The sequence below is a fragment of the Pristiophorus japonicus genome, chromosome 17 (assembly GCF_044704955.1).
Source record: "Pristiophorus japonicus isolate sPriJap1 chromosome 17, sPriJap1.hap1, whole genome shotgun sequence".
Classification (NCBI taxonomy): domain Eukaryota; kingdom Metazoa; phylum Chordata; class Chondrichthyes; family Pristiophoridae; genus Pristiophorus; species Pristiophorus japonicus.
This window is the reverse complement of record NC_091993.1, coordinates 28123380-28136380: the sequence shown is the minus strand read 5'-3', so window position 1 is coordinate 28136380 and position 13001 is coordinate 28123380. Positions and strand designations below refer to the sequence as shown.

Genomic DNA, 13001 nt, shown 5'->3' with positions numbered 1-13001 from the left:
TGGAGATGGAGCACGCGATGTCCACCGGCACGCTCGCGGCCTTCCACGAGAGGTGGACGCCGGAGGGACTAGAGTGCATCATCACCCCAGGCTACCAAATTTTAATTTGATTTAAGTTGACTGTCTAAAGTTTAATTTGTTTAAGTTTGTTGGTTTTAGTGCTCTCCTTTAATCAGGGGGCAATTGTATTAATGTTCAACAACAAAATAGTTGTAGAGCTGTTGAATTGTGAGTGGCTTAGCCAGTTACGTGATGTTCACAAGGCTCAAGTCAGTTGGGCCTAGGTCATCCACGATGAGATATGCAGTTGTGAGCCTGGTGGGTGAACTGGTAATGTGTAGTGTGATTGTTAAACCTTTGTTAATAAACCAATTAGTTCTAAATGGCAATGTGTTGCTATGAATTCTTAAGCAAAGTACGCATGAAGCAAGATACTGGGCCAACTCCCTGTTTTTCAAATAGTTCCATGGGATCTTTAATGTTTACATTAACCACTGGAACTGTCAGATGGTTTAACATCTCATCCAAATGGTGTCATATCCAGCAATCCAGCACTCCCTCAGCACTGAAATAGAGCATCAGCTTTGATGATGAGCTCAAATTCCTTGTATGAATGAATGTTAAATCACTTCCTTTGCCGCCATCACACAAACAGCAGGTGCAACCAACAGAAAACAGCAGGCCATGTCTGTAATAATAAGTTACAAAAAGACTTCAAACAGCAGGACACAATTAAAAATCCACTTAGCTTTCCTGAGGACTCAATGGCTAAATGCACCATGTGGTGTGGTACTGACCACAACATGCCAGAATCAGTTCCTGATCTGTACATGAGCTAAATAATTTCGGCTGTAGCGGGTAAGTGTGGGTGCCACACTTAGCTTCAGCAACCCTTGCCTAGGGATGGGGAAATCGGCTATGATTCCTACTCATAATCATTGTCCAGCGACCCCTTCTGCAAGTGTGCACCCCAAGTGAGACCAGTATCGGGCTCCCACCAATGAGGCCCAAGAGCCACACAAATGAAGGATGAGCACATGCGCGCAGTACCAAGGAGTTAGAATCGTAGAATCATAGAAATTTACAGCACAGAAGGAGGCCATTCGGCCCATCGTGTCCGTGCCGGCCGACAAAGATCTATCCAGCCTAATCCTTCTTTCCAGCTCTTGGTCCGTAACTTTGTAGGTTACGGCACTTCAAGTGCACATCCAAGTACTTTTTAAATGCTATGATGGTTTCTGCCTCTATCACCCTTTCAGACAGTGAGTTCCAGACCCCCACCAGCCTCTGGGTGAAATAATTTCCCCACAAACCCCCTCTAAAGCTCCTACCAATTCAATTCATATCCAATCCCTGTATGTATGTAGCCAATCATGTCCTTTAGGAGCGAAGGAGATAGAAACAGGATAAAGGGGAAGTACAGCACAGAAACACGCAAGTGATGCTAGCAATAGAAAACAATCAGCTGTCATCTTTGCATGTGTGGCTGATACCCCAGTGCTCGTTGACCTACAACGGCCTCCGGCTAAGCAACGCCTCAATTTCAAAATTCTCATCCTTATTTTCAAATCCCTCCATGGCCTTGCCCCTCCCTATCTCTGTAATCTCCTTCAGCCTCACAAACCCCGAGATGTCTGCGCTCTTCAAATTCTGCCCTCTTGAGCATCCCTGATTATAATTGCTCAACCATTGGTGGCCGTGCCTTCTGTTGCCTGGGCCCCAAGCTCTGGAACTCCCTCCCTAAATCTCTCTACCTCTCTTTATTCCAAGATGCTCCTTAAAACCTACCTCTTTGACCAAGCTTTTGGTCACCTGCCCTGATTTCTCCTTATGCGACTTGGCGTCAAATTGTTTTATCTCATAACACTCCTGTGCAGCGCCTTGGGACGTTTCACTACATTAAAGGCGCTATATAAATACATGTTGTTGTTGACATGACAGTTGATTTTCCAGTTCCCATTTTAAAGTACACTTCACTTATTTGTGTGTAATCTCAGCTAATGTTTGTTACGCAGGAACCTGCAGAGCTGAAGCTGACCAAGGAGTTGCCGGGGATTTTGGCAGAGCACGCACAGCCGGTTAATAAGGAAGTATTCCCAACATGGGAAAGGTTCTTACAAACATTCCTCTGTCAAGGTATAACTTTTTCTTTTGATAACATGTTTGGCATGCCACGCGAAATCTCATGTTTATTTTTAAAGCAAATTGTTGCATTGAGTTTCTTAAAGCAAGATCATGGATTTTTGTATAGTGCCTTTCATACCCTCTGTGTGTCCCAAAGTCCTTCACAGCGAACCCACCGTTGGCGGCTGTGCCTTCTGCTGCCTGGTCCCCACTGTCTGGAATTCCATCCCCAAACCTTTCAGACTTCCCACCTCCCTTCTCTCCTTTAAGACCCTCCTTAAACTCCACCTCTTTGACCAAATCTTTGGTCACCCTTCCTAAATCATTCTTTCTTTGGTGTGGCATTTGTCTCTCCCAATACCTCTGCAAAATGTCATGAGACAGGGCTTGACAGGGTAGATGCAGGGAGGATGTTTCCTATGGCTGAGGAGTCTAGAACCAGGAGTCACCATCTCAGAATAAGGGGTCGGTCATTTAGGACTGGGATGAGGAGAAACCTTTTCACTCAGAGGGTGGTGAATCTTTGGAATTGTCTACCCCAGAGGGCTGTGGACGCTCAGTCATTGAGTATATTCAAGACAGAAATCGATAGATTTTTGGATATTAAGGGAATCAAAGGATATGGGAACAGTACAGGAAAGTGGAGTTCAGGTAGATCAGCCATGATCTCATTGAATAATAATCAAGGGAATAATGGAGGCATGTGCAAAAGGAACGGCAGTAGTCATGGGGGATTTTAACCTACATATCGATTGGTCAAATCAAATCGCACGGGGTAGCCTGGAGGAGGAATTCATAGAATGCATGCGGGATTGTTTCTTAGAACAGTATGTAACAGAACCTACAAGGGAGCAAGCCATCTTAGATCTGGTCCTGTGTAATGAGACAGGAAAAATAAACGATCTCCTCGTAAAAGATCCTCTCGGAATGAGTGATCACAATATGGTTGAATTTGTAATACAGATTGAGGATGAGGAAGTTGTGTCAGAAACGAGCGTACTATGCTTAAACAAAGGGGACTACAGTGGGATGAGGGCAGAGTTGGCTAAAGTAGACTGGAAACAAGGACTAAACGGTGGCACAATTGGGGAACAGTGGAGGGCTTTTAAGGAGCTCTTTCATAGTGCGCAACAAAAATATATTCCAGTGAAAAAGAAGGGCGGCAAGAGAAGGGATAACCAGCCGTGGATAACCAAGGAAATAAAGGAAAGTATCAAATCAAAGACCAATGCGTATAAGGTGGCCAAGGTTAGTGGGAAACTAGAGGATTGGGAAAATTTTAAGCAACAGCAAAGAATGACTAAAAAAGCAATAAAGAAAGGGAAGATAGATTACGAAGGTAAACTTGCGCAAAACATAAAAACAGGTAGTAAAAGCTTTTACAGATATATAAAACGGAAAAGAGTGACTAAAGTAAATGTTGGTCCCTTAGAAGATGAAAAGGGGGATTTAATAATGGGAAATGTGGAAATGGCGGAGACCTTAAACAATATTTTGCTTCCGTCTTCACAGTGGAAGACACAAAAACCATGTCAAAATTTGCAGGCCACAGGAATGTGGGAAGGGAGGACCTTGAGACAATCACTATCACTAGTGGGGTAGTGCTGGACAGGCTAATGGGACTGAAGGTAGACAAGTCCCCTGGTCCTGATGAAATGCATCCCAGGGTATTAAAAGAGATGGCGGAAGTTATAGCAGATGCATTCGTTATAATCTACCAAAATTCTCTGGACTCTGGGGAGGTACCAGCGGATTGGAAAGCAGCGAATGTAATGCCTCTGTTTAAAAAAGGGGGCAGGCAAAAGGCAGGTAACTATAGGCCGGTTAGTTTAACATCTGTAGGTTGGAAAATGCTTGAAACTATCATTAAGGAAGAAATAGCGGGACATCTGGATAGGAATAGTGCAATCAAGCAGACGCAGCATGGATTCATGAAGGGGAAATCATGTTTAACTAACTTACTGGAATTCTTTGAGGATATAACGAGCATGGTGGATAGAGGTGTACCGATGGATGTGGTGATTTAGATTTCCAAAAGGCATTCGATAAGGTGCCACACAAAAGGTTACTGCAGAAGATAAAGGTACACGGAGTCAGAGGAAATGTATTAGCATGGATAGAGAATTAGCTGGCGAACAGAAAGCAGAGAGTCGGGATAAATGGGTCCTTTTCTGGTTGGAAATCAGTGGTTAGTGGTGTGCCACAGGGATCAGTGCTGGGACCACAACTGTTTACAATATACATAGATGACCTAGAAGAGGGGACAGAGTGTCGTGCAACAAAATTTGCAGATGACACTAAGATTAGTGGGAAAGCGGGTTGTGTAGAGGACTCAGAGAGGCTGCAAGGAGATTTGGATAGGTTAAGCGAATGGGCTAAGGTTTGGCAGATGGAATACAATGTCGGAAAGTGTGAGGTCATCCTTGGGGAAAAAAACAGTAAAAGGGAATATTATTTGAATGGGGAGAAATTACAACATGTTGTGGTGCAGAGGGACCTGGGAGTCCTTGTGCATGAATCCCAAAAGGTTAGTTTGCAGGTGCAGCAGGTAATCAGGAAGGCAAATGGAATGTTGGCCTTCATTGCAAGAGGGATGGAGTACAAAAGCAGGGAGGTCTTGCTGCAACTGTATAAGGTATTGGTAAGGCGCACCTGGAGTACTGCGTGCAATTTTGGTCACCTTACTTAAGGAAGGATATACTAGCTTTGGAAGGGGTACAGAGACGATTCACTAGGCTGATTCCAGAAATGAGGGGGTTACCTTATGATGATAGATTGAGTAGACTGGGTCTTTACTCCTTGGAGTTCAGAAGGATGAGGGGTGATCTTATAGAAACATTTAAAATCATGAAAGGGATAGACAAGATAGAGGCAGAGAGGTTGTTTCCACTGGTAGGGGAGACTAGAACTAGGGGGCACAGCCTCAAAATATGGAGGAGCCAATTTAAAACCGAGTTGAGAAAGAATTTCTTCTCCTAGAGGGTTGTGAATCTGTGGAATTCTCTGCCCAAGGAAGCAGTTGAGGCTGGCTCATTGAATGTTTTCAAGTCACAGATAGATAGATTTTTAACCAATAAGGGAATTAAGGGTTACGGGGAGAGGGCGGGTAAGTGGAGCTGAGTCCACGACCAGATCAGCCATGATCTTGTTGAATGACAGAGCAGGCTCGAGGGGCTGGATGGCCTACTCCTGTTCCTAATTCTTATGTTCTTATGTTCTTATGAATGGCGGAGCATGCTCGAGGGGCCGAATGGCCTATTCCTGCTCCTAATTCTTATGTTCTTATGAGACACAACATAAATTACGGTTATTTTTCCTTGTGCTTCCTCAGTCACTGGCTGTTAGCTGCCCTGAAGCCCCTTATCAAGTGGACATTCTTCATGTGTGAGCCGACACAGTTAGTGTCAGAAAGCTGTTTGGTCATGGTTGGCTTTATAATTGAACCCAACCTTGTTCTCACGACACACGCACATACTTTACTGTGGGGGTAACTGGATAGTGATCTGAAGCGGAACCCTGCCTGATTATATCTTCCCCCCCCCCCCCCCCGCCAACCCAAAAAGAAAGGAAAAAGGAAGACATTTATATAGCGCCTTTCACGACCATCGCACATCCCAAAGTGTTTTACAGCCACTGAGGCACTTTTTGAAGTGTAGTCACTGTTGTAATGTAGGAAACACAGGAGCCAATTTGCGCACAGCAAGCTCCCACAAACAGCAATGTGATAATGGCCAGATAATCTGTTTTAGGATGTTGATTGAGGGATAAATATTGACCAGGACACCAGGGATAATTCACCTGTTCGTCTTTGAAATAGTGCCATGGGATCTTTTATGTCCACCTGAGAGAGCAGATGGGGCTTCGGTTTAACGTCTTATCCGATAGACAGCAACTCCAACAGTGCAGCACTCCCTCAGCTCAAGTCCCTGGAGTGTGACTTGAATCCACAACCTTCTGACTCAGAGGCGAGAGTGCTGCCTGTCATGTATTCAACTATCATTGTAACCCATGTATAAGCTGACCTAAGTTGTATACCTTGAGAACATTGACCACAAGGGGGTGAACTTGTGGGAGACACTCCTAACCTGGACTTTCAGGTATAAAAGGGGAAGCTCCACCCATCTTCATCACTTGAGGTCTTGGTAATAAAGGTAACTGGTCACAGAGTGACCTTCTCTCAAGTATGGGCCTCGTGTGCATTTATACTGTATAGTAAGGACATATCATTGGCGACGAGAAACTGGGATTTAAACCATGCGAGCATGGCCACTAGCAGCATAGAAGAGAGGTACTGTATTGGTGATGATTGGGACGACTTTATTGAGAGACTACAGCAAAGTTTTGTCACTAAGGAATGGTTGGGACAGGATTCGGCCGACAAACGCAGGGTTCATCTCCTGACGGTTTGTGGATCCAGAACGTACTCCTTGATGAAGGACCTTTCTAATGCCAGAGAAGCCGGTGGACAAGACGTTCGAAGAGCTCAGTAAGTTGATCGGGGAACACCTTAAACCGGCGAGCAGCATGCACATGGCAAGACACCAGTTTTACACGCACCGGCTGCAAGAAGGGCAAAGCGTTCCAGACTTCATGGCAGATCTCCACCGACTGGCGAGCCTTTGTAAGTTCCCAGATGCATGCAGAGTGGAGATGCTGCGAGACTTTTTTATTGAGGGCATCGGGCACGCTGGAGTTTTCAGGAAACTGATTGAGACCAAAGACTTGACCATGAAAGCGGCAGCTCTGATAGCCCAGACATTTATCTCAGGGGAGGAAGAGACCAGAATGATGTATGACAAAAATCTTGGTTTAAATGCAGCAAATGGACAGGGAGTCAACATTGTTAACGCGGCACACAGTTCTCTAGGCAGACAATGGGAATCGGACATGTCCCAGCATGTAGTCGAACCCAAAGGGGGAATTCAACAGAGACAATGGCTAGCTGAACGGCGATTCATGCCATCGCAATGGACAATGCAGCCAGTAATTTGGCCATCAACACCTGTTAATAGTGCGCTTAAGGAGAGTTACAGAGATAATCAGAGATTATCGACTGGCAATAGACCTTTTGTTTCCGACAACGGGGCCTCCAGCTCATGCTGGAGGTGTGGAGGCAAACACCCAGCCAGAGATTGCAGGTATCAGCAATATACCTGCAGAAACTGCAACGTCAGCGGTCACTTGGCGCGTATGTGCAGGAAGCCTGCAGCCAGGTTGATGTACGAGGAGGACGGGCTCGATGTAAGCCCTACGATGTCAAATGAATACTGGGGGAAATCGCTGGAAGCTGAAGTTCAGCAAGTTCATGTGGAGCACATATACAGTTCATATACCAGGACGTCACCGATAATGATGAAAGTGCTCCTCAATGGCATCCCAGTATTAATGGAGCTAGTCAGGGGGGCCAGCCAGTCCCTGATGAGTATCAAACAGTTCGAAAGATTGTGGGTATCCAAGGCCAGGAGGCCAAAATTATTGCTGATTGACACACAGCTACGGACATATACAAAGAAGATCATTCCGGTGCTAGGCAGCGCCACCGTAGTCGTGACCCACAAAGATTCGGAGAACAGGTTGCCACTCTGGATTGTCCTGGGGGACGGTCCTGCACTGGGGAGGAGTTGGCTTGCAGTCATGAACTGGAAATGGGGCGATGTCAATGCAATTTCTTCTGTGGAGCGAATATCATGCTCACAGGTCCTGGACAAATTTGACTCATTATTTCAACCTGGCATCGGCACTTTCATGGGGACCAAGGTAGTGATTCACACAAACCCGGACGCCAGGCCAGTACACCACAAGGCCAGAGCGGTGCCATACGTAATGTGGGAAAAGATAGAAGGCGAATTGGACCGCCTGCTGAGGGAAGGCATCATCTCGCCAGTCGAATTCAGTGACTGGGCGAGCCCGATCGTGCTGGTGCTCAAGGCGGATGGGTCGGTCAGGATATTTGGAGCTTACAAGGTCACCATCAATCGGGTGTCACTCCAAGACCAGTACCTGCTACCGAGAGCAGAGGACCTCTTTGCGACGCTATCCGGTGGCAAACATTTTTCAAAATTGGACCTGACCCAGGAGCTGGTGAGTGATTCAAAGAAGCTGACCACCATTACGACACACAAGGGGTTGTTTGAGTATAACAGATGTCCGTTTGGGATTCGTTCGGCTGCCGCGATCTTTCAGCGAAATATGGAAAGCCTCCTCAAGTCGATTCCAAGGACGATAGTTTTTCAAGACTACATCTTCATCACAAGTCGCGATACTGAAGAACACCTCCACAACCTGGAGGAGGTGCTACGCAGACTGGACCGGGTAGGGCTGCGACTGAAAAAGGCGAAGTGCGTCTTCTTAGCTCCAGAGTTAGAATCCCTGGGGAGGAGGGTAGCAGCAGACGGGATCAGACTTACTGCGTCCAAAATGGAAGCGATCCAGAGAGCACCCAGACCCAGTAACATAACGGAGCTGCGTTCGTTCCTGGGGCTCCTGAACTATTTTGGTCACTTCCCAAATTGAGCACGCTGTTCGAGCCGCTACACATGCTCCTACGCAAAGGTCACGATTGGGTCTGGAGGGACAGCCAGGAAAGGGCTTTTGATGGAGCACAAACTTTGTTATGCTCCAACAAACTGTTAAAGTTATATGACCCATGTAATAAACTTGTTTTAACGTGCAATGCGTTGTCCTGTGGGGTCGGGTGTGTGTTGCAGCATGTGAATGCCAATGGTCAGTTACAGCCGGTAGCTTATGCCTCCAGAAGTCTGTCCCAGGCTGAAAGGGGCTACGGGATAGTAGAAAAGGAAACACTAGCATGTGTATATGCAGTAAAAAAAAATGCACCAGTACCTGTTTGGCAGGAAATTTGATGTGGAGACAGATCATAAACCCTTAACGTCCCTTTTGGCGACAACAAGGCCATGCATCAGCCCGCATACAGAGGTGGGCACTTACGTTAGCCGCCTACGACTACAGAATTCGGCACAGATCGGGCACTGAAAACTGTGCCGATGCACTCAGCAGGCTCCCACTAGCCACCACTGAGGAGGCAACTGAGCATGATGCTGAGATGGTCATGACTGTTGAAGCTTTCGAAAGCGAAGGCTCACCTGTGACAGCCCATCAGATTAAAGTCTGGACAAATAAAGACCTGCTACTGTCTTTAGTTAAGAAATGTGTCCTGAATGGGGACTGGGCAGCCACGTACGGGGCATGCCCTGAGGAATTTAAACCGTTTCAGAGGCGCAAGGATGAACTCTCGATTCAGGCCGATTGCCTACTATGGGGAAACCGAGTAGTCATGCCCCAGATGGGCAGAGAGGTGTTTAACAGAGAACTTCACAATGAGCACCCGGGCATTGTCATGATGAAGGCAATTGCCAGGTTACACGTTTGGTGGCCAGGGATAGATGCAGACCTGGAACTTTGTGTTCGCAGGTGCAACACGTGTGCTCAGCTGGGCAACACACCCAGGGAAGCCCCCCTTAGCCCCTGGCCCTGGCCCGCCAAGCTATGGTTACACATCCATGTGGACTACGCAGGTCCTTTCATGGGAAAAATGTTTTTGGTTGTAGTAGACGCCTACTCCAAATGGATTGAGTGTGCCATTTTAAATTCAAGCACATCCTCTGCCACGGTAGAAAGTCTACGGGCAATGTTCACCGTCCATGGTCTACCGACATCTTGGTCAGCGACAATGGCCCGTGCTTCACAAGCACTGAATTCCAGGACTTCATGGCAGGCAATGGAATCAACCATGTCAGAACGGCACCGTTCAAGCCGGCCTCAAATGGCCAGGCGGAATGAGCAGTGCAGATAATCAAACGGGGGATGCTCAGAATTCAAGGGGGTTCCCTACAAAGCCGCTTGTCACGCCTCCTGTTGGCCAATAGATCCCGACCACACTCGCTCACAGGGGTTCCACACGCAGAGCTGCTAATGAAAAGGACGCTCAAAACCAGATTATCCTTTATACACCCCACTATGAAAGAAATTGTTGAGAGCAGGCGTCAGTCACAACGTGACTACCATGACAGGAATGCGAGGGCGCGATGTATTGATGTTAATGACCCTGTTTTTGTCCTTAATTATGCTGCAGGGCCCAAATGGCTTGCAGGCACTGTGATTGCCAAAGAAGGGAATAGGGTTTTGGTAGTTAAACTTACCAATGGACAAATCTGCCGCAAACATGTGGATCAAACTAAAAGGAGGTTCAGCAACCCCAGAGAAGGAGCAGAGGAAGAACACGACGTAGAGCTTACTCCATCACAGGTGACCGAACATGGGAACCAAGTGGAGGAGAGCCCAGTCACTGTGGGCAGCCCAGACCGGCCTGAGGCACCGCAAACAGCAAACACTCAGGCCAGCGCCCAACAACTGGAGCCCCAACTTAGGCGCTCTACAAGGGAGCGTAAACCACCAGAGAGACTTAACCTGTGATCCCAATAAGACTTTGGGGGGGGGGGTGGAGGTGATGTCTTGTATTCAACTATCATTGTAACCCATGTATAAGCTGACCTAAGTTGTACACCTTGAGAACATTGACCACAAGGGGGTGAACTTGTGAGAGACACTCCTAACCTGGACTTTCAGGTATAAAAGGGGAAGCTCCACCCACATTCATCACTTGAGGTCTTGATAATAAAGGTAACTGGTCACAGAGTGACCTTCTCTCAAGTATGGGCCTCATGTGCATTTATACTGTATAGTAAGGACATATCACTGCCCACTGAGCCACGGCTGACACAGAAGCACAGAAACCAGCTGTGGAATCTTTATTATCATGCAGATTGAGCCTAGTTAACGCAGCACAGAATGGGGATCCAACCTGGCACCTTCCTGGTTTCTCTGGCTCAGTTCCACTTAGCAACTAACGCATCAGCAAGCGGTATGGGAAAACACCCTAGAATGGTTTTGAGATTTCCGACTAGTTTTTGTACAGTGAGGAATAAGAGAACATTTTAAGCAGGCAGAAAACTAGAGAATTGGAAATGTTTTAGTCATGGGTCGGAGAGGAATTTTCCCAGATTTTTTTTCCTCAATTGGCCTGGGTTTTTATCTGGTTTTTGCCTCTCCCAGGAGACCACATGGTGCCGGTTGAGGTGGAGGTTCGAATGTTTCACTGTAAGGGGTGTCACAGTTGTGTGGGGTGGGCTGGTTGGGTTGGATGCTCTTTACCTTTCCACCATTGTTCATTGTTCAAAGGTTTATATGTAACCTTCAGGGCTGCTGCCGTGTGGCTCTTTGTCGGCCGGCGCGGACACAATGGGTCGAAATGGCCCCGTTCTGCGCTGTAAATTTCTATGTTTCTTTGAACATGTCGACTCATTTATGTGAAACTCCTTTGGCCCTTATTTTAACAAAAGCATTTATCTGAAACGGCTTAACAATTTAAGCAGCAGACAGAGGAATTTCAGAGGAACAAATTAATCAATGTTCATTAAGAATATTGCACAGCGCGATCCCAGCAAAGAAAGAAAATGGGTCCACCCTCCTTATTCCAGCTTTTAATTGGGTACATTGCTCCTATCCAAATATGGTGGAGCAAGAATTGTTGGATTACAGAAATGACAGCACAGGAGATGGCCATTTGGCCCATCACACAATGTTCTGTGCTTGCCCGACAACTGGAGCGGTATACACTAATCCCTAACTCTGTTACTGGAATTATCGAATATAATAAGATGTTAAGTCCAAAAACTAATATTGGAGGGAAAGAATCAGCATAACTACAACATTCAGATATTTATTTTAATCCAGATGAGTGATGTAACACAATAGCACACTTCAGCAACCTTACCTGAGTTGGCGAAGAGGATTTTTTACTATTTGATGCACTTTTGAATATTTTTTCTTTTTAACTTTGTAGGTGTTACAGAGTCAGAACTTCACAAAAAGTTGTTAAAATCATGAGAGTCCATAAAATCCTATTGGAATACTATCAATGAGATCAGAATACAGCTAAATAGCTCCTTCTCAACCTCAAATTATTACATTGGGCAGCTGCTGTAATGTTTTAAGAAAGGAGGAACTTACATTTCTATAGCGCCTTTCACAATGTCAGAATGTCCCAAAGTGCTTTACAGCCAATGAAGTACTTTTTGGAGTGTAGTCACTGTTGTAATGTAGGAAACGTGGCAGCAAATTTGCGCACAGCAAGCTCCCACAAACAGCAGTGTGATAATGACCAGATAATCTGTTTTAGTGATGTTGGTTGAGGGATAAACATTGGCCAGAACTCCTCTGCTCCTTTTTGATATAGTGCCATGGGATCTTTTACATGCACCATAGAGGGCAGACGGGTCCTCGGTTTAACGTCACATGCGAAATGACGGTACCTCCGACAGTGCTGCACTGCCTCAGTATGCTGCACTGAAGAAATGTTTTAGAAATGCTTTATCTGAGAACCACTAAAACAGATTGGAGGTTAATCAGAATTAGTGAACCCAGAACCATAGATTTCTAGAACAAGCATTCACGCATCGCCAGGAGGCTGTCAACACCAACCAATTTCATATCCAACCAAAGTCGCGACCATTTTCTTTGCCTATTTCTCCCCGCTCCCATTCTTCTGAAGACATCAACTCCTTGCTGGAGTATGGCTCAATGGGCATCAGGTGCCCTCCCGCATCTCACCAGGTGAGCTTTGAGGGTGAGTGTTAACAGGCTGCCCCACGCACAGGGGCATCACAACTGAATCCAGTCCTGCCCTGACATTGCATCCGAGCCCCTGCACCTCCAGCAAAGGATACTCGATAGCGAGCAGCAGTGCGAACCCTGGCTGATTTCTGCCTCTGCCCAGGATGAGGTCAGCTATCGCAGCACAGACTGTGGACCACACCTCAGACCTTGCTGGTCTGTCGGGTTCGGGATGAACCCACTAA

At 46.4% G+C, this 13001-nt stretch overlaps 2 protein-coding genes across 4 annotated transcripts in view; both read left to right on the top strand.

The window, feature by feature from the left end:
• c17h15orf61 (chromosome 17 C15orf61 homolog) overlaps nt 1-13001 on the top strand; it is a 333965-nt gene that overhangs the window by 261032 nt on the left and 59932 nt on the right. The window lies entirely within an intron of this gene.
• The window catches only part of iqch (IQ motif containing H), a 182352-nt gene that overhangs the window by 123377 nt on the left and 45974 nt on the right, over nt 1-13001 (top strand). For all 3 annotated transcript variants that reach the window (XM_070858531.1, XM_070858532.1, XM_070858530.1), the window contains one exon: nt 2016-2136. In XM_070858531.1, the coding sequence (XP_070714632.1) occupies nt 2016-2136 (121 nt within the window). The remainder of the gene's footprint in view (nt 1-2015; nt 2137-13001) is intronic.